Genomic DNA, 21,813 nt, shown 5'->3' with positions numbered 1-21,813 from the left:
CTTATTCTGTTCCCTCTTATCTTTTCTTGGACTGTGTTTTCTTCAACTATTCAACTATAAATAATAAAAATATTTATTTTAGGGCGAAGAATCTAAGTTTACTCTTAAGACCAATATATAATGAACATTTAATAAACAATCATTTTTGTCTTGTGAAATCTGCATACAAATTTCTGACTTTTCTGATTATATCAGTAATCCATATAGTATTGAAATCTGCATACAAATTTCTGACTTTTGTGACTATATCAGTAATCCATAGTATTGCAAGGATTGATCTGCTGTTGGGCGCTGAGCTTGTGTTCAGAAAAAATTTAGTCTAGCACATCTGCAAGTCATGTACAAAGTTTCTGGCAGAGAGAGAGAGAGACTCCTCCAAGTATGCCGCATCTTTCAAGTAACTCCGTCCGTTGCTGTTTTGAGAACATCTCCCAGTTTTTTTTAGCCAAAAATGAAAACATACTCAAGCCCCTTTGCAGTCTGTTTTCAATATATTGTTTAAGAAATGTTCTGTTTTTTCTTCAGTTTCAATTTTATCTGTTTGATAGAAATGGCATAGTAACACTGCCAAATATGAGGAGTCATCTAAGGTTAACAGAGAGCAAGTCAGAAAACACCAACTGAGCCATTCTCATGAGGGCATAACTCTGGGTACTAGCTGAAGAAAATATAATGGCATACCTTGCCATTTAACTTTGCAGAGAAATGTTTGCTTTTGGCTGTTAAAAGCCACCTTTTCCGTTTAACCAAGATTGACTTACTGATATATTAATGACCATCCAGAGCAAATGTTTTTGGGGTCATGTTCAGGCCTTACATGTAATGCGGTAATCTGATAGTGAGTCACCACTTGGGCTTTTGCTTTAAAGCAGTTGCTCTACAAAAGCCTTTCAAGTAGTGGAAGGTCTGAAGATGATAAAACAATTTATTTAGAAAATGGGAATTAAATTGGGAAGTGTGGGAAAATAATTAACTCTGCTGGGCACAACCTATTAATCTGCTATGCTGTTCTATTTTTGCACTCTTGCTCAGAAAACCAGTCATATAAATCTCTGAATGTCTTGTACATGAGACAGCAACAACATTGGGGCAATTGCAATAGCCTAGATTTTCGTTTAATTCATAACTCCTGTGATCTATGGTACACACAGAATCCACTATGGATGAGCAAAGAGTGAGACTATAGTGGAAGTTAATAGAAAAAAAAGTGGTCTTCAAAAAGTCTTCGATGCTCTTAGAGACAGAAAATATTTGGTTTGCAAGTGGTGTGGTGTTTATTTACCATGAACAACATGGCTTGTAAATGTTTCAAACCAAATGGAACTAAGTTTAAAAGTAAAAATTTGCTCCATTCAACTAAAATTCAGGCTTGGTAGTGATTGCAGTGATTGGCTATTTCTGTTGTCCGACTAGTAAAGACTGACAGGGAGGTGTGCTCTTTGATTTGAATACATTTAGGGACCATCTCAATTGGTCATATATTGCACTGGTGCATTTTTTGTCCTGCAAATAAGCATTGATCAAAAAAGGTTGAATTGGGGGGTGGGGGTTGTAAGCAGTATTGAAGATATAGTGAAACCATTTATTATTTTAATCATCTGCTCCGGGTGGTATTGTCATATGTAGAAAGGCATGGCTTGCATACCTTTCATTTGCATAGGCTCAAGCCAGCACTCAGTTATCTACTCTGCTATGATGCAAACATTGATAAATAGATGTGTTGTGCTTACTTATTATTTAATTTTCGCTAATTGACAATCTAATATGACCAATGTGACTCAGTTGTGCAAAAGTAGTTGTTAGGAGTATGCATTTTAGCAGGGTAGCCTATTGTTAATAAATACCACTAATATATTTGTTGGCTACTTTATATAATTCACACATAATTTAGGAGTATAACTTCTCAATTATTGCCAAACAACATAATGTAGTATGCTACTTTGTTAAAAACACACACTATTTAAATATTTTCACTTTATTGCTCATGTGCGTTATTGATGCAGCATCGCTCTTTGACAACGAGCCCTAACAGCCTGCAGCAGAGCGCTTCAAACGGACCTCTCGTGTCGAGGATCTCATTACTCTACAGTAGTGACTCTGCCTCTCTGGACTACGGGTGTGGAGCTGCACGCAGGAATATTCATTTTCAGGCATCTCTTTTGGGCAATGAAATTTATACAGTGAACGTAAAGACAAAAAAGCCCAACATGACGGTGGATTTTGAAGAATGTATCAAAGATTCACCCAGATTCAGGTAATTAGCTTGTATTGAACTGTATGGTGTGCTAGGAGTTACGCTTGTTGAGCTCATAGATTTACTGTGTAAATTACATCTCCTTCAAAATAACTTAAATGTTTACAAGTGTGCATATTTTGAATGGCATTGTCCTATAACGTTATGATTATTATAATAATATTGTAATATTGTGTTTTGACAGTAGTGTTTCGTGGTCGAGACAGTGGTTGAAATTGTGCATAACTGGATAGTCTTCCACTGAAAGTCAGGAATTTCAGTAGCAGCATGTCAAGTTATTCTGTTGCTACACTTAGGCCTACTGACAGTTCATGTGGATTTGTGGCTTAAGTGAATCCACTGTTTTTTGTTAATCTGTCATTCTGGTCGAAAGTGTGGCAATGGCTGTGGTCACTTTTTTTTTTTTAGCTTGCCATTCATTTGTTGCAGAGTGTGGTCAGTCCAAATGCATTTTTTTGGGAATGAATTGATGAATTACTGTAAAATCAAGCCTAGCATGTAGTTGTGTGTGCATAAACATGTGATTCTCGTGAATTTGTTCACTTGAAACTGTAATATATTGTAGAATTATACACACATACACGCCAACTCACTCACGCACACACTTGTCATGAAATACTGTAGCAATTAACCGTTTTATGACAGCGACTGCAGTGCAACTGTTGGTACTGTAGCCTGTTTATCCTTAGGCCATGCGCACCTTTCATCCACATTCCAATTCATGGTCTGAAAAACCAAATGCCTTAAATCCAGCTAAATCTATGACTTTATTGTATGGGTAATTAATGAACAACACCAGCCTGTAGGTAATGAAATGGTTGCCTAAACAGTGTTATAATGCACTGTGATTGTGTACAAGGTTCCATCATGTTTACAAGATAAATCAAATTTCATCTGTTCTGGTTTTATTGGAGATATTTTTTTGGGCTCCCACTGTTGACTTCAAGGCAGCGCTGCCTGGAAGGCGCTAGGGTTAGTCAAGAGTTATGGTTAGGGTTAGGTGCCTTTAAGTTAGCGCTGGCAACGTTGTCCGGAAATCGATGGTAGGGGCCTAAAAGACTATCAAGCTTTAGCAAGGGTTCTAGTCTACTCACTTTTGGAGGCCACTTACAGAGATAGCCACTTGGGTAACCCAAATAACTAATCTGTGATGGGGAGTCATCCTCTTTGATCTTATGATGCTGATGTTACATGATTCTGGACAGTGGACTGGAAAACACTGTGTTTGGATGTATGTAGTACGCACATTTTCCAGAACTTTTTTGAGGATTCATTTCCTTCCACGTCATGCTGGGGTGGAATGGTTCATGCTGGTGTACAACATGGTCAGAGGTGACAGTGGACAGCAGGATGCTCATCCTAGTGGGGGTGAGAGAAGTGCCACTGGAAAAGGAACCAGAACAATGCATGTTTCGTCATCATATTAGTCTTTCACTCTCTTGGACTCTTCCTCCCATATGTGTGTGTGTGTGTGTGTGTGTGTGTGTGTGTGTGTGTGTGTGTGTGTGTGTGACAAATAGAAGATATCACCAGTATAGTTTACAACCTCACAAAGTAATACATTACCACTTATGGAGCTCTTTGAAGTCACGCAGCTCGACTCAGCACATAAATACACTAATATATGTGTTATTCTTTCATTCTCCGTTGGACTTATTTTATTACTTGGCCGGTGACTGGATGTGAATGCGTAACTTGAAATACTGGACAGAAAAAAAAAAAAAGTGAACTTCCTTCCTATCCTATGCGAGGGCTCTCCTGACAATAAGCCCAGCGAGCGTTCAGTCACTTCAGACAGCCGAGGCAGAACATGGGGTCGCAGGCATGCTTCATGTCCCACGCACAGCCTCCTGCTCTCGCTGTGCTGTGCGCATAGCAGCAGAGGTTAGATAAACAGTGAAAGCATTCCTTTACACCCACATCCTTTCCTCGGCATCGGCTTCCATTACGAGCGAAAAAGGGAGGTGTATCTGAACTATGTCTGTTGTCTGTTTATGAAAGTTATGCATGTCTGTGTGCGTGTGTGTGTGTGTGTGTGTGTGTGTGTGTGTGTGTGTGTGTGTGTGTGTGTGTGTGTGTGTGTGTGTGTGCAATCACTGTTCTCTAACAGATCAAACCTCCACTCCAAATCAAAGACTTCCAGATTTGGCGGCAGCACCTTAATGACTGCCATCTGTGCTGGTGAGTCAGGTTGAAGGCTAAAGCTCTCTGTGAAAGTGCTCTCCCCATGGTTGTGTGTGTGTGGAAGGAGAAAGGAGTCACCAGTCTTGTCTGGCCCATTAACCTCTTCGTCGTCTTTTTCCTTTTGTGAGCATCCCTCTGTCGCTGTCTTCCAGTCCTGTAGAAATGAAAATGAGATCTGCTTTTCACTGCAGCAGTGTGTCTGCCTGTCTGTCTGCTCTGGTCTGGAAAGCAGATTAGCTTAGGTCATGGGAGAGAGGTGTAGACACTGCATGTAGTTGCATCATGAGCTAAGTCTTGATGCCTAATTTGTTTTTTGTGGAATGCTTCTATTATTTTTTTTCTGTCTTTGAAAGTCTTTGAAAATGTGGAATTGTGCACAACGCCTGTGCATAGTGGTCTCACTCCAGGCAGTGTACAATTTCTTCTTTCGTGCAGGTCGGAACAGCAGAGGTGTTGCATAACATCGTTTGGAGGTGGCTGGGAACCAGCCCTGGAACTTGCAGGACTTGGTACTGGAGTGGTTCACTGATTCCATTTCCTTGTCTGATGCATCAAACGTGCTTAACTCCCTGCACGTGTTTTAACATGCAAGTAGTTGGATTAAGGTCTGGCTGCATGTTGGCCTGCTTCTTTCCCTTTCTCTCCTGTCTCCCTAGTCTTTCTGCTTCCTTTGGTTTCTTTACACCCTTCACAACTAGTCAACTGGCACAACTTGATTTATGCATCCATGATCCTCAGCGGTTTCCTTCATAGCTGTTTTTGACTCATTCTCTGGGCTGTGGAAGCCACAGGAGTCTTTTAGATTTATGGAGTTTTCAGATTTAGAGACGATTATACATTAAAAAAAGAATGCTGATGTCTCACATCATCATGTATAAAGATACACTGCCTCATGTTTTGGTTAGTTTGTGGTTTAGACAGTTACTTAGATGTAGTCAGCATATTCCTCATAACGTCTCATTCAGAGAGTGTTAAGGTTCTGCTGAATGCTTGGTGTTTGCATGATGGGCCTAAATACTCTGAGAGTAACAAATTGTGATACAGGATTCCTTGTGAAAATATTGACAGATACTCTACAAATTCCTGTCATCATGAAGATAGATACTCAGTAAGTAAGCAACTATATTTCAACATGGTTTATCTGTAAGATAACCAGATTCTTTCAAAGAAACAGGCCATATACCTGTCTACAAGCATGGCTAAAATCAGATTATGTTATGTTGTGTGGCAAATGATAGCACTTGTGATTTTTCATCTTGGTGAGAGGTGAGGTAGTTCAAACAGCTCAACAGGGTCACAAATGTCTACTACTACCACTGCTGAAGACAGAGACCGTTGGACTGTCTGATACGGTCGCTCAACAACTTTTTTTTCAGAATAGTGGATCTGTGTCACCCATTTGTGAATCTTAAAATGCGTAACAGTGAGCATGTACCCAAAGGAAAGCTAACTGAAATCGACATCACCAGATCTCATGACTCTGCGCTAAAAGATACCAGCACTCAAAGCATGCATAAGCCACCTGAGTAAATATTTCCTCTCTGCTGCAGCATTTGCCCAGCAGTGTGTTGATAAAAAGAACATTTCTGTCATTTCATTTCAGGGATGTAATTTAATTTCAATAGAGATAAGTTAGTAGAAGTTCATTTTTATGTCTTGCTGAAACAGCATCACTGCCTTGTCAAGCATGTATGTCATGGCTAGAGGGAATTTGCACTGAACCTGCACTGAACAGGCAAGTGCAGGCTGAAGGCAAATCATTGCGTGCCAAATTTGGAAATTAATTAAAGTGTGTTGACAAGACAGAGTTTAGAGAAGGTGTCTATACAATGTCTTACAATTGAAAGAAAACACTAAATGAAACAAGACTCTTTTTTGTCATAGCTAATGCACTGTATATTAGTTCTCAGTACATAATATCAGGAGTGGAATGCCATTACTCAGATGTTATGGCACAGGCTTTGTTTACCTATACATGGAATGTTTCTCCGTTATTGACTTGTTTTCATTTCCCTCTTGCATTAAAGACATCCCTTTCTGGGGATGTGGTGTAGGGCACTAATGAGTTCAAGGGGAGCAGCCTCATTTAGCCCAGATGTCCAGTTTGGAATGCCATGTTGAGACTGATTGTCACAGTCTTAGTGGTGAATGCTGTGTCTGTTGAGGGGTGTGAGAAGTAACAATACCGTGGGATTGTTGCACCCCCCTCTCCATGCCTGTTGGGCTGGGCTGCCCCCTAAGTCTGAGTCACATCCCTGAGACTGTGCTCCGCAGCCACGCTCTCAGAATGCCCGTATTGTCTCATTCAGCTTCAAGCTGCCACCCTCATACTGCCTCTTTCATTTCATATCCGCTTGGCTTCGGGCGAACTGGAGGATCGTTCCCGACCCCCCGTCTCCCAACAGCTGGCAGATGCGGCAGTCTTCTCCCCTCTTGCCACCGGGCTCGGTGGAGGGGCTTCTGGCGGCCTGCTGTGGGGAAGTGGACAACAAATGGATGCCCCCTGTGAGCAGCAAGCTCATGAATGAAGGCTTTGCCTCACTGTTGACTCAGAATCAGGTTATTATTATTTGTGGCTAAGTTGGTCAGGCTAGAAAGAGCTGAATGAAAGGGGACCCTCATGAAAAGGATCCATGGCTGGGTATCAGCTGACACGGTTCAGTGCATCATGTCCTTATAGGAAGATACAGTCATGGCGTTATACGAAGATACAGTCATAGCATTATAAGATACAGCCATGCTGTTGTAAGAAGATACAGTCATGGCGTTATAAGAAAATACATTCATGGCGTTATAAGAAGATACTGTCATGGCGTTTTGAGAAGATTGCAATTTGAAAGCCTGGCATGGCATGGCATGGTGGAATAGTCATAATTACCACGTGGATTCCATCATTGTGACGCACTGGTGTCAGAGTTACTTTTAAAAGCATACTCAGTTGGCGTCTGACTGAATAATTATGTTGACATGTTCTCATAGTAATTATAGGGGTCACTGTCCAATTCTAAGCCCATGGTGTATAATGAGAGCAGTCCATTTTAAGGTTTTCAGCCATTGGATGCTCATTCATTTATCTCGCTGAAGGACACTCAGTGAAAATATTGTTTCTCTGTGAGATCCGTGGCTATCTTGAGAGATGTCCTTTCGGTACCTACCAATAAAGGGCCTGGCCGGAGTCCTGTGTGAGATAGTCTGGCCTCAAGCACTTGGCCTGCAGGACAGTGGCTCGGAACAGCACCACTGGAGAGCTCCTTCAGCATTACCACAGAATCACTGTACCATCAGCTTGGGACTTGGTGCTCAATCTGGTCTGTCAGTTCAATGGTCACCTGAAATGATGAGGAGGTTTCCCCTTATCCAGTTGGGACATGGATGTTAGCTCTTATGGTTCGATAGATTTGCAATAATGCATTATCTTCCAGTTCATGCAGAACACAGATTGAGGAGTCTGTTAGTTGTTTTTGCCACTCAGGTTATTTTGAGAAGGTTCCTCATGAAGAGGTGCTGTGGCCGCTGCTATGAGCTGGAAGGGATTTCCGCATCGTGGGCTGGTTGCTTCTGCTCTATTTCATGCTGACCTCTTTCCAGAATCTGTGTCAGTTACCCCCTTTGTAGCTGTACACAAACCTACCAAGCTTCTGACTATATGGTCATCATCTGCCCCCTCCCCCCCATTCCCCTATGATTGGGCTATCAATCTCACCCACTGGGCAGAGAGCAGATGCCGGAGGTCCTCGCTACGCTGCCTGTTAACATGCCTCATTGAAGAGCTGCACTGTCATAACAGAACCTCCTGGGGTGTGGCTCAGAAGGTACACATATGATATGTGTAGTCTAATATGCAATAAATGTGTTTTTGTCTCAAAATGCTACAATAGAGGTTTCATACAAACTGCTGTGTTGTACACATTTTGCTCCGCAGTGGAGTCACCTGTGTTGTTTTGAATTCTTGCCACTCAACTAAGGATGTGATGACAGTGGCGCTCAGGTTTAGTTCATCTGTTGAAAGGTGACATGGATCTTGGTGTGTGTGTGTGTGTGTGTGTGTGTGTGTGTGTGTGTGTGTGTGTGTGTGTGTGTGTGTGTGTGTGTGTGTGTGGCTTGAGAACACCAGGTGATGAAAATGATGGGGATTAAGTCAGCACTTTTGAATGTGCCATCTAATCTGTGATTAGCCCACATTCACTTTGTACCCAATCACTGAATGCCAAGGTGTGTGTGTGTTTGTGTGTATAAGAGAGAGAGTATGAGAGAGTGCATGTGAGCGTGTGTGTGTGTGTGTGTATGTGTGTGTTTGTGTGTATAAGAGAGAGAGAGAACGACAGAGTGCATGTGAGGTGTGTGTGTGTGTGTGTGTGTGTGTGTGTGTGTGTGTGTAACTCAGTAAACGGAAGCTATCCTTTGCCTCATAGGGGATTGAGGGTCTTACTATTGTGTTTTATCAAATGGCAATTGATCATTTATTATTGAACCATCAGTATTTTCAATGGGTTCCTAATATATTGCAATACAGTATACGGTAATGGCTTTTAATTGCAGTTAGCTCACTCTGTTAAGTCAAGTGAAGAAGGGAAAAGGCAGCAGATGTATTACATCTTTGGTATTTTTGGTGGAGTGGTCAAAGGGGTCATTGGGATCTGCACTAGTTATCTTAAGTACTTCAAATTCAGATTGAATTTAGATCATGGCACAAGCCTAATGTAATCCTCTCTATTCCTGTTGTCATTTCTACCCCAGTTCTTTACCAGGACATAAGACACGAGACCTACAACCAAGCTAGTGCACCCACCCACCCACATGTGGTAGTTTATCGTTTTACTCTCCTTTGAGTATTCATGATCAGATATAGTTTAGCATTATGATATCAGATCAGATATAGTTTATCAGGAGGAGAGTATGGCACTATTCCAGAGCCAAGTTTGAAGTGAATGAAAGTCCTTTCTTTGAATTAACATAATGTGCATAAGTCTTCTCGCATAGCATTGAGACAAGACACACTGCCAGCTCCAGGACTTAGAGTTTCCTCAGTAGCAGTTCAGGGCAGCCGTTGGCGGATCACCTCAAGTTAATTATGGGACTGTTGAAAAAAAGCAGAATAGAACTGAAGTCTGACTGGTGATTTGTGCATTTGCGTGTGGGTGTGGGAAGGGGATGGGCATGTTTCATGAAAAGTCAGGTTCAAAAGCAAACACCATGGATGCTTTTTTTGAAAAAAAAACAAAAAACTGCCTTTTCATTGATGAAGGTCATATGTCCCATTAAGATATCTGCAGCTCATCTGCTCTTTCAGTCTGATTTAAGTAATAACATTACTTAAGTAATAACATTGTTGTCACAGTATCACAGCTACTTAGTCTCCCAAGCCAATAATGTGTCTAAGATATGGAGTGAGATAGATGTCTGCTACCAGCATTAGGTTGGGCTTTTCTGGAGAATGCAGGCTTCCAGAGTGAAGTCATCCTTACACTGAGTAAGAGGGGGACTCTTACTGTTTACTGAAAGTTACTCACACAGACAGAGGTGATGTCATCGCTGTTTTTTATGCATGAGGGCCACAACGTGAAGCTTGGCCGTCTTGCTTGTTCCTGTGGTTGAATAGCAAGACATTTCACACAGGGTAGCACAAAAGACATAGGCCCCTGCGTCTCAGCCAAAGTCATCTAGTTCTATAGGACATCCTGCAGCATGACAAAGAGGTCTGGGAACAGGGCCAGCCCAAACACAAGCATCAGCAGACGACTAGCGTCAGTGTGCGTGTGTGTATGCCTGAACATTTTATGAAGCACTACGGAATCTAATTTTAGAACAGTGCAGCACTATTGTTTGTTCTATGAATTTTCTCGCCTTTTTTTGTGCAGAATAAGACAATTACAGAAAGAACAAGAGATTGTTTTCACTTAGTGCTTTGTAAGGTTCCAGTTTTTTATATTGCTGATACACAAGTTTCTTTTGCGCACAGTACAAATTATTCTCATATGTAGAGAACAAACATTGACATTTTCTGGCTTGTTACTAGATGGCAGGACTGGCCCCAAATTATTTTACCATCTCTCTTCATCTTTCTGATAAACTGCATCTGAACCAAACTACCTTTTCTGCTTTGACATGCTATATTGAATGTATGTAATCTGGATGCAGCATCAGGTTTGAACTTGATAAAGCAATTTATTTGGCACTGACGATTGGAGAAAACCCACTGTCCTTAATCATGTGAATCTTGTTCCACAAACCATTCACTAAAAAAAGGTTGATAGGGCAGGTTGCTGTAGTAGCCTTATTTCAACCTTGTAAGATTATCAGTAAACAGACAGAAGTACAGCTCAATGATGAGATGTGGTAACTGAAGACACACATTTTCCATGCTGTCTAGTGGTTTGATGGAATGATGTTTAGGCTAATTGATATAGACTGGACACCATAGACTGGTATTTAGTATTGGTATTTGGATACCATAGACTGGTATTTAGTATTACTACAGTAGGTGGACATAAATTCAATGATAAAGTAAGCCTTGTGGCCTATGCATCAAGTGTCTAAAACACACACACACACACACACACTTTTCCTTTTTGCCTTGAAACATTTCAGTAAACAAAGGCTGTGAGCTCATGCCATATCCTCCAGATGATGGCAGTTCAGGAAGAGCTGAAGGAGAACCGGTGTTTTCTGGTAACAGCAAACAGCAGCAGTCCTTTGCCTCTTCCTGTGGAGAGACTGACCTCCCTGACACAGTTTACGCATTAGAGCAGTCTTTCCCATCATAATCTCAAAAACACACGCCGGCACGATTAGTGTTTTCGAAGCACAACTGACATGTCAGCCAGAATGACACTCGAATGGGATTATGCGGGCCTGAGCGCCATGGATGCTCTTGCTTGGCTGACCTATAACAGAGCCACTAAGACGGCCCTGTCGGCCACATGATGCCAGGGGAACAGGCAGCTCATTTATGCCAGCCTGAATCCCACATCAGTCAGAGAGCACACAAACAGACAGCCTTGTGCTCCACTAGAATTAACCACACATGAGGACTTTGTGAAACAAAAACAGCTTGAAAGAATGTCCATTAACTGCAGTCAGATCACTGTTTCTATCTCTCCAAATAGTTTCCTTTTCATCAAATACATATTTAAAAAGGCTTTATTGGCATGCTAAACAAGACATCCATATTTCCAAAGCAGTCAAAAAATGTATGAGGGGCATGGGGAATAAGAAATCTAAGTATATATTATATGATGAACACGTTTACCGTTAGATAATGCTAGAGTCGCTCAGGTTATGACACAAATATATTTTGCTGCCAAAGCAGCTGATGGTCCCTCTACTGAGAGGATGGTGATTTTTGCCAAGCCCTTCAGACAGGTTTGTCTCTTTATGTTTTGTTTATAGTCCTGTCGTACAGAACGGATGAGTGAATGGATGGCGATTCCAAAATGCTTTGGAAAAGTTTTGCTCGCACACTGCCTGTTTGTCTTTCTATTTCTCTGACTATTAATGATCATGGTCATTCTAGCACCATATAAAAAATGTTTTGGTTCAACAACCACATTTCTATCATCAACCTCTGTTCTACAGATTTGCCAATTAACTATTCTCTTCTCCATGTTCATCCATTCGGGGTAGGCTTGGGGAAAGCACACTATCCCATTTCTGTCAGCAGATCAGGGGTGCTGGGCTGCATCTGTCTCTTGGCCACATCCGTGTTTTCTAGGCCATCAGAAGAGACAGTGCCAGAGTGACTGCTAGCCTCTGGTGCAGTGGAGGAGGAGCACAAGGCTTACTCAGCCCTTTCTCTCTCTCTCTCTCTCTCTCTCTCTCTCTCTCTCTCTCCATCTCTCTCCATCTCCATCTCTCTCTCCATCTCCATCTCTCTCTCCATCTCTCTCTCCATCTCTCTCTCTCTCTCTCTGCCGCTCCTCTTCTCCCCCCTCCAGCTCTTTGCCTCCCAGGGGGTCCGTAGGATGCAGCATCCGTGGGCTCCCCGAATGACTCATTTGTCAGCGGGTGTTACTGTACATTACTGGAGATGGCCTGCTGCGCGCGGGCTCTTTATTGGTCCCGCTGAGAGCGGGCTGCTGAGCTGCGCTAACGGGGGGCGCGTTAGCCACCATCTCTGAGCTCTTGCCGCTCCGTCACTTTATTGGTCCCGCTGAGAGCGTGCTCCTGAGCTGCGCTAACGGGGGGCGCGTTAGCCACCATCTCTGAGTTCTTGCTGCTCCGTCACTGGAAAGAAAAAAGAGCTCCAGCGAGGACGGTGTCAGATGGCCAGCACATGAGCGCCAAGATGGGCGTTGGACGCATCATTTGAACAGAAAGCCTCGGGTGTGTGCGTGTGTGTGGCGTGTGTGTGTGTGTGTGTGTGTGTGAGTCAGGTCTGGCCTTGGGAAAGTTTGAGATTTGCAGATGGACCAGAAACGGGGGGATGCATTGGTTGGGCCAGAGTAGAGGAGAGCTTGTGAGGAACAGATTCAGCTGGCTGTCTGGATTCAACGGAAAGGAATGAAACGACTCCCTTGCCGATGCTGACCATAGCACTTGGAATACCGCTTCTCCATTAGGGAGGAAAGAGTGAGAGAAACAGAGAGAGGAACGAAGAGAAAGAAACGGAGAGAAAGGGAGTTGGGAATTTTCCAGGTGTGTAAACATGGCCCACCCACCAGTGTCTGGATGTCCCCCTCTCCACATTTATCACCCCGCAGATTCATGGACTGAGCGAAAGGAGGGGGGATTCCCTACTGAACTGGACAGCAAACACCACACCCACCAAATTACAGCACCACAGGCAGATAGAACTAATGCTATTCAACTTCAAAGCTTGCATGAAGTCCCAGAGAACGTCTGTCTAACAGTGGGACATGGAATTGGAGGCAGCCCGAGCCAAGTTAGCTGTTTAGTGTGTAGCCAGTGCAAAGTCCACAAGTCACATCCAACCAAACAGATCACTCTCTGATCAGTTGGAATGTGCCTGCCTCTGCCAACCTCACATGGAAGTCCTCATGTTGATTTGTCCCTCTGGATATCATTCTCCTCGTTTTATTTCTCAACAAAAACAAGCAAGGATCAGCTGTTTTCCGGGATTAGTCTCTCTGCTCCATCTCCACCCTAGCCTTTGGTTCACGTCTCCAATATGTTGCAATAAATGACATGTTTTGGTCGCGCCGCTCCGTCCTGCTGAATCACACCTCGGGCTCTGGCCAGGCATCTGGCTTGTATTTGCCGTTTCCCCACCACCTTCTCCCTGGGCTGTTCTCCTGTGGCCTCCTGGGACAGACTGGACCGGGCCAACAAGCAGGAAGTGCATCAGGGTCCAACCGTTGGCCCACTGAAATATGATTAAGAGGCTAGGGTTGCCAAACAGGCAAGAAAGGAAGGTGTGGGTTGGAACAGCTGACCCCCACAAAGACAGAGCCACCGCCATCTGCCTCAGTGTTGTAGAATTATGTTTGTAGGTTCTCCTTGAGTAGGTTGTCCTTATTCTCAACATCGGTAATTCTTGCCTGTGTGAGGACATCTTCATGGAGAATCTGATGGTTGACCTCTGATCACACAGCCCAAATCTCAAGCATGTAAATTCATGAATAAACTTCCTACCTTTAAACCAACATTTGAACTTAATTTGCTCTCCTTAAAATCCTAGATAAAAAGGAAGTCGCTACCACCTCTCAAAAAAGTAGGTCGTCGTCTCCTTCTTGGACTCACATATGGCATGGTGCCAACTCCCACCTTCACTGAAGATGCTTTTGTGAATTATGGATGTTTTTTTCTGTTTCCCTCATGCTGCTTCTGTTGTCACTTCAGGAGAGTCTGTGGTTTGTGTTTAGAGTCAATGAGGCGTGACTATTTCCTTCCCTCACTGCTGTCTGTTTGCACACCGCTGCGTTCCCTTATCCCTGGAGACAGAATAGAGAGAGAAATCATGGCAGGCATTGTTCAGTAGATTTGGGAGAGGAGAGTGGGAAAGGTTTTGTTGCATTGTGTTGCATCAATAAAACGAAATTAACTTCTAGTTTTTTTTCCCAAGATAATGGGGGAAATAATAGACCCTCATTCCAGGCCAGCTGGGAAAAACAATGCAAGTTTAATATAACAAATGATCTGGCGAGTTTCTAGTTTAGCCTGTGAGAAGCTCTGTCTGTATACTCTGTGTTCTTTCTCCTCTTAAAAGTGTGTGTTCTGCCAGTGTGTTTTATTCTGGTCAGATACTTTCAAACACATCGGGCCCTGGGTCTGTTGGGCCTGTTGGATCTGGAGCTGGTACTGAGCTGGACCTCATGAGGCCCCTGGCTGAGAGGCCGGAGTTGATCCACTGGACTGTGACCCAGGTTTGGGAAATCTGTCAGCCTGTTGACAGAGAGACATGTGAATGACTGGTTGCCTGTGACGTCAGTAGCCCATCAGTGAAGGCAATGCTGAGGAAACACCTGGTGGAAAGAGGAAAGAGACGAGCATGACTTGTCCCCTTCCACTCGGAGTGCTCCTGTCTCTTCCTAGACTGTTTAGTTTTGCTATCTATGATTTATACTGCAGTTGTTTAGACAGTATCCGGTATCCTGTTAGTTGTCTATGACATTTGAAGATTTAATAAAGTTAGTCATGCATTTACTGGGGTTCTTGGAATTCTGAAGGGCTTGGCCTTCAGCATCGTCTGGATATATAAGATTAATGAGGCATTGCTTATTAACCCATATGAACTCCGCTGCATCTCAAAGAGCATAGACAGGAAGGAAGTGAAGGCTGTACATTATATGTCTGGTATGTCTTTGTCATGCATTCTGCACAGCAAGTGCTGCCCACAAAAATGTGCTCTCTCTCTCCAAGCCTAGCCAGACCGACAGTGAACTGGACACCAATGAATTCTTTTATTTGGGTTTGCTGTTTTCTCTCATAGTTTCCATCATAAGTGAAATGTCACATTGGTGGGCTTGGGCACTGCAGCCAGAGGTTTGGCCTCCCCTCTGCTCTCCTCTCCCCCTGCTAATGCCCCCTCCCTCCCAGCCCTGCACTGCTGAATGAAGCTTGAGCCAGCTACGTCTCTGAGTCTCTTTGTCTTCGGCCCAACAATGCATCATTGTGTGGGCCCATTCTTATGGCCAATCTTTTTTTTTCTCTGCCCTGATCTCTACACTGCCAGATTGAGTGTGTGTGTGTGTGTTAGTGTTAATTTCGTCAGACGAGACTAGAGAAAAAATGTTCGTCAACAACCTTTTTTTCCATGACTAAGACGAGACGATGACAAGACTGCACTAATGTCCTGAAACACTGACTAAGACTATCTTAAGATGCATTATTGTTGACGAAAAAAGACGAGACTAAAATGTTTTGCATGAAATAAAAACTAAGATAAAATCTCTCTTCATTTTCGTCTAAAAAATGAGAAGCCAGAATAGATGTTACGTTTTCACGTTTTTTATTCCGAATGAGTTCATGGTTCATGCGCAGCAGCTTTCCTGTAGGCTAGTCTACGTGCTGTTGCTGCAACTAGACATTCTCTGCTGCAACCCTGTACGAAACTACATGGAACAAGAACACCAGAGATTTCTGCCAGAGTTAGCAAGCTAACAACCTAGGCTTTATGCCACAATGCTACATACCCAGAAGTTGAAGCTTCTCTCATACATATACAAATTGACATCCCCCAGAATGTCCATACGAAAATTGAATTTACATACAAGTTGGTTCAATATTGCAAACAACTCATCTATATTATATTTTACCACGTCTGCTCGTGGACCACTTGGGATAGCTTGCGGACCACCAGTGCTCCCCGGACCACACTTTGTGAAACACTGGTCTACGAAGATCATGACAGTGGTCCAGTCAAATCTTTTACTGTCTATGGTCAAATCCCAGCCGAGCTATAACTGTAGCTCGACTTACCTGTGCATGTAAACATACTGACTGAATGAAATAATTTGTTATAAAAAAAGACTAAGATAGCTTTAGTTTTCTTTTGACTAAAACAAGACTAAAATGACGAGACTTTTAGTTGACTAAAACTTGACTAACAAAAATGATATTTGAATGACTAAATATGACAAAGACTAAAAAGGACATTTCGTCACAAGACTAAGACTAAGACTAAATTAAAAATAGGTGACAAAATTAACACTAGTGTGTGTGTGTGTGTGTGTGTGTGTGTGTGTGCGTGCGTGCACGTGCGTGTGTGTGTTTGTATTTTGTGAGTTCCCACCTCCCGTGCTGCATATCCATTGACATTTTTGCACGTCTGAGTCACAGCAGACCACCCTGCGCTAATATAAACCTGACGGACCAGCCAAGACATCTCATATCCTGACCTCCCCCTGCCCCCTCCCTCCACTCATCTCTGTGTCTGAAGGCCCACTGAGCGGCAGACTCTAATCGCAGCCTCATGTTAATATCACAGCCTCTCCTGGACTTTCTACATGATCCGTGTAAATCTGCTATTCATGGAGATTTTCAAGATAAAAAATCAGTTCTCGGTTGACAGGTGTCTTGACAGTTTCATCTAAGCAAAAATATGGGGTGAAGTATTTTATGTGAGGCTATACTGTACTTCCTAAACAGTCATTTTAGCTACATTTATAAAATAGCAAACCCACTAAAGCTGATAAGGATTTGAATTGGTTCCAGAAGTTACAAGCTTTCCACAATAGTCTGTGAATTCACATTCCAGCTGTAATGGCCATTATATCTTTTCTTGTTAACAAGAAGAATGTGTGACCGCCATAGTCCGAGAGGAAGCAGAAACAGAGGGTCAGTGAGCAGGGCGCCTCTCATCAAAGGGCCGTCATAAAAGAGTGCCCTTAAAGGGTTAAGCGCATGTCAGTCTCCCCTCATGGCAGGCCTTTGTTGCCCTGCTGTGTGTGCTGTCTGAAGTGCCATTTTCCCCACAGGGGCCATGGCCTAATTGCGAGGCCCTAACCAGAGACTGGGGGGTGCGAATGGATTCAGTGCACACGCCCAGCTGGTCATCCCATAATTGCCGCTCATATCAATCCCCCTCCTCCTGCCTCTACACCTCCACCCGCAGTGACCATGTCGAGCTGCTCAATTCACGCATTATCAATAAGCCTCTTTATACAGTAACTCGCTAATGCTAGTAATGCCGGTAAAGCATCCTCGTTTATCTTACTTACATTGAGTTGACTGTGTAGCTTAATCCACAGATGTGGTGAAGCACTGTTTCGTTATGGTTTGCTAAGGAGTAACCCATTGCTTAAAATAGTGGAGAGCTGGGATGAGAACATTGTGTCAAATCTTCGCATTGTATCGCGGAGTGATTTATTATTAGCTGTGCAAAGTCTGAGTTGAAATGTCCAGGGATATTCCAACTCATGGAACGTCTCTCGGCCAATCAGAAACAAATAAATAGTTCAATAGAACCCAATTGTTGTATAATAATGTTTTTATTATTACAGACAGCTGTAATTAACATCCATAATTAGAACATCTTGGGGTCACTCCTCGGTCTTAGGTTGTAGAGTAAAGGAAAGTTATTGAAGCTCACACGCCAAACCCAGGGATAATGCCATCTGCCACGTCTTTGGAGCTAATCTTCTGTCAGACAACACACACGTCTGTATTTACTGGACCTGGCTTGGGCTAATGAGTCCAACACGCTACGCTAATTGAGCATCTGTTGGGTAGCAGTGAGCATCCTAAACACTAGGCTAGGCTAAGGAGATTTTTGAGATTGTTTTTTTTTTTCAAGGTTGTCCATAAAGTCATGTCTGCAATCAGTGCGCTGTGTTGTAACATCGATCCCCTGAATTTTCTGTTGTGCATTAGAGGTGGCAGGTCCTGTGGAGTAGACCTCGACCAGATGGGATGGCTTCAGAGTCATTAATTATTTACAGGGAACACTATTGGTGGTGTTATTTACAGAGGTACTGTAAGGTCTTGTGTAATCTAGGTACATGCTGGCTTTGCAAACTGGATTTGTTTGTGTAGAACTGTGCTCTTTGAAACCTCAGCAGACACACAAAGCCAAGGGCACAGGAAGTCCAGCAACAACTGATATAACATTTAGCGTAGCATTCAACCGATACGCAGAGCATCAGGTGCATGAAACTTACACTGGATTTGTCAATCATTGGCCATCTCTTTGACCACATATCTGCGCCTGTTATCTAATCCTACAAATCCCAACTCAGCAAAGTTCCTAGTGTCAGTTGAGACATGATTGATGGTCGGCATAGCCAGGTGGTCAGTCCGTGATCCTGTGTTAAGACGGCATTACACCTCTCTGGTCACAATATAACATATTACTGTGACTTAAGGAACTTTTGGTGAGATGTAGTCTAAGGTTTTCATCATATCAATGTCAGGATGTCCCTTCAGGAGGGACCCTTCCTTATCGCCCCACGGGGAGCTTAACACGGATGTCCTCCCGCCACATGCACCCAAATCCCAGTGGATGCGGGGATAAGCCTCTGGGGGCTGCCTCCCGCCACCAATCGCCGAGTTTAGCCCCCGCAGTAGAACTTGCAGGCTCTGCTTACAATCTAACCCTGCCTCCCAAGCGCTGGCCATCAGCCTATGTTGACACTGGGAGATATTCACATAGTTGCAAAAATAACAAACTGAAAAAAGGAAAATAGCGAGTAACAATGAGTCTCTTTGTGAAGAATAAAGATTGTTGGAGAACTTCAGGTACTTGAGGGCCAAAAACTTGGAGAGAGGCATTTTATGTAATTTCCCAAAATATCTGAGACTATGTGCCAACTGCTAGGAGAGAGGGGAGAGTTCTAGAGACACATTGGTTTGAAAAATGCCTGTCTAACATGTTTGAGAGAAAATAAAGCTCAGAAGGAGTATAAAACAACTCAAATGCTATGAAGCAGATACTGACAATGTTATGGTCAGTAGGTACTGTCAGTACTGTCAGTAATATCCCGTATTTCATTCCGGTTTATTGTGTGAATAATCTATGAGCACACGGTCATGAAGTTGATTTCTGTACGACATGTTCTGCAGTGCCATTACACTGTGATATGCATTTTGACTAGACTTGCAACCCGCCTAGTCTTCCTTCCCCAGGCTCTGCGTGTTTGGATGTATGTGAGGGACATATAAGGTGACCATGGCATCCCACTGACCGCGTCTCTTTTAGTCGCCTCATGCCACGTGCGTGACCTCTGTGAGCTCTGAGAGTGGGTTAGGCCAGCTGCTTGCTCCGCAGGGGTCAGGTCATCCTCCCGGGGTTAAAGCCTGAGTGACCCAGGCAGACTGCGAGTGTGTGTGTGTGTGCGGCGCTGAAAGCACTTTATGATGTGGTTTTAATGGGTGCATAGCCTGTGTTATAGACCCATACATCATTCATGATCGTGGAATGTGAGTTGAGTGAGTGCTGGTGGTCACAATCAGGAAATCAGAGTCCCTTTGTCTTTCTGCTGTTTGACTGAAAGCAGCAATAACTTATTTATTTTTCACTCCCTTAGTTCTGTAAGATACTCTAATGTGAATGCTCTCACTCCCTTAGTTCTTTGAGATACTCTAATGTGAATGCTCTCACTCCCTTAGTTCTTTGAGATACTCTAATGTGAATGTTCTCACTCCCTTAGTTCTCTAAGATACTCTAATGTGAATGTTCTCACTCACAAGGCTACATCCACACTATTCTGTTTTCATTTTAAAATACTTCGTTTGAAATATGCTCTCTGTCCACACACAATTTGTTTGCAATTCCTGAATCTGGAACACCTGGACCCCTGTAGACAGTAGGAAGAACACCGTAAGTGCGGATCACATTCACACAATTGTCAGCAGTGTAAAATGCAGAATTGAATTGCACTACAGATGCTACCAAAGACTGGAAGGCCAGTAAAGCTTGTGTTTCATTCTCCATGTTGCGTTCGCCACTGACAGGCTAGTAATGGAAGTTGAAGGTCCAATCAAGAAGGGAACGTGGGTGTCTACATCATCGTTTTTAGATGTTTCTGGTTTCACTGTCTACAATAAAACCCAAACGCAGAGTTTTCAAATGAATACGGGGTCGATACTCTGCTGTGAATGTTCTCGTCTACACTAATGCGAGTAGAACTGCACTGCATGTCTAGAAGTCGAGATAGATGGCAGTGAGATGGCAGTTTACTATCATTTACTCAAATGATAGTAAAGATCAAGATTTCACCAAATGTTATGTAACTTACTTAACATGTTCAAAACTGCGTTCAAAAACACATTTAATGAAAGAGTTGGAAAGTTATCATGCAGTCTTGCCTCTAACTTAACTCACTCGATGGTGTTTTATGCCCCCAACGTCGTCTTCCAGGCAGCGCTGCCACCGCTCACTTAAAGGCACCTAATCCTAAACCTAACCCCAACCCTAATCCTAACCTTAAAGGAGAATTCCGGTGTGATATTGACCTAAAGTGTGTTGAAACATGATACCGAGTGTGAACGTATGTCTCATAGCCCATCTCGGCTTGTCCCCTGCACTCCAAAATCTGGCGCTAGTTAGCCGATGCTAACTGCTTTTTCAATGGTGGTGCTTCGGCATCGGGCTAGCCATGCAAATAAATCACTGTTTTACACCATTTACGAGGCTCAATGTATCTCCACACTTCATTGGTAGACTTCCGATAATTAATTTAATTACAATTAAAATAATTCAGTGGAAATGCATGATTCCAGTTTCTTTCAGTAGCAGCAACTGGAATCCATGCATTTCCATGGAATTATTTTTGGAATCTGATCCCTTATCATACCTGTTCATTCTTACTCGCCGCCGAATTTATCGCGGACTAAATTCAAGATGGCTGCAAACGCTAAACTTCATGAAGATACTGTCTGTATAAATCGTCTTGTAAGTAAACTACCAGTGCTTTTTCAAAGTTCTCAATATCTCGTTTTAAATATCAGGGCCCTCGGAAGTCTACCAATGAAGTGTGGAGATACATTGAGCCTCGTAAATGGTGTAAAACAGTGATTTATTTGCATGGCTAGCCCGATGCCGAAGCACCACCATTGAAAAAGCTGTTGGTAGCATCGGCTAACTAGCGCCGGATTTTGGAGTGCAGGGGACAAGCCGATATGGGCTATGAGACATACGTTCACACTCGGTATCATGTTTCAACACACTTTAGGTCAATATCACACCGGAATTCTCCTTTAACCCAAGCCTAACCTTAGTGCCTTCCAGGCCGCGCTGCGGGCATACGTTGGGGGCATTAAACACCAAGAAATACTTAACTCAAACTAACACATAGAGCAGCTTTAAGTTGGAGGAATACGGATCTGCTGGGCTTGTTTCAGACAGACATCATGCTGACCCTGGCATTCCTGCCTCTCTGGCATTCAGGCGGGAGGTAGAGCATTCCTCCAGAATCAGCTGTGGTGGCCTCCTCAACAGGCCTCATGGGAGAACTGCCACTTTGGAGGAGCCCGCTCCA

At 43.2% G+C, this 21,813-nt stretch overlaps 1 protein-coding gene across 2 annotated transcripts in view; it reads left to right on the top strand.

The window, feature by feature from the left end:
• Positions 1-2,082: 2,082 nt before the first annotated feature.
• Positions 2,083-21,813, top strand: part of acap3a (ArfGAP with coiled-coil, ankyrin repeat and PH domains 3a) — a 63,953-nt gene continuing 44,222 nt past the window's right edge. For both annotated transcript variants that reach the window (XM_048241171.1, XM_048241172.1), the window contains exon 1: positions 2,083-2,254. In XM_048241171.1, the coding sequence (XP_048097128.1) occupies positions 2,208-2,254 (47 nt within the window). In that variant the 5' untranslated portion in view covers positions 2,083-2,207. The remainder of the gene's footprint in view (positions 2,255-21,813) is intronic.

Source organism: Alosa alosa, chromosome 4 (assembly GCF_017589495.1).
Source record: "Alosa alosa isolate M-15738 ecotype Scorff River chromosome 4, AALO_Geno_1.1, whole genome shotgun sequence".
NCBI classification, from domain to species: Eukaryota; Metazoa; Chordata; class Actinopteri; order Clupeiformes; family Clupeidae; genus Alosa; species Alosa alosa.
The sequence above is the reverse complement of the archived record's forward strand: the minus strand, read 5'-3'. Positions and strand labels throughout refer to the sequence as shown.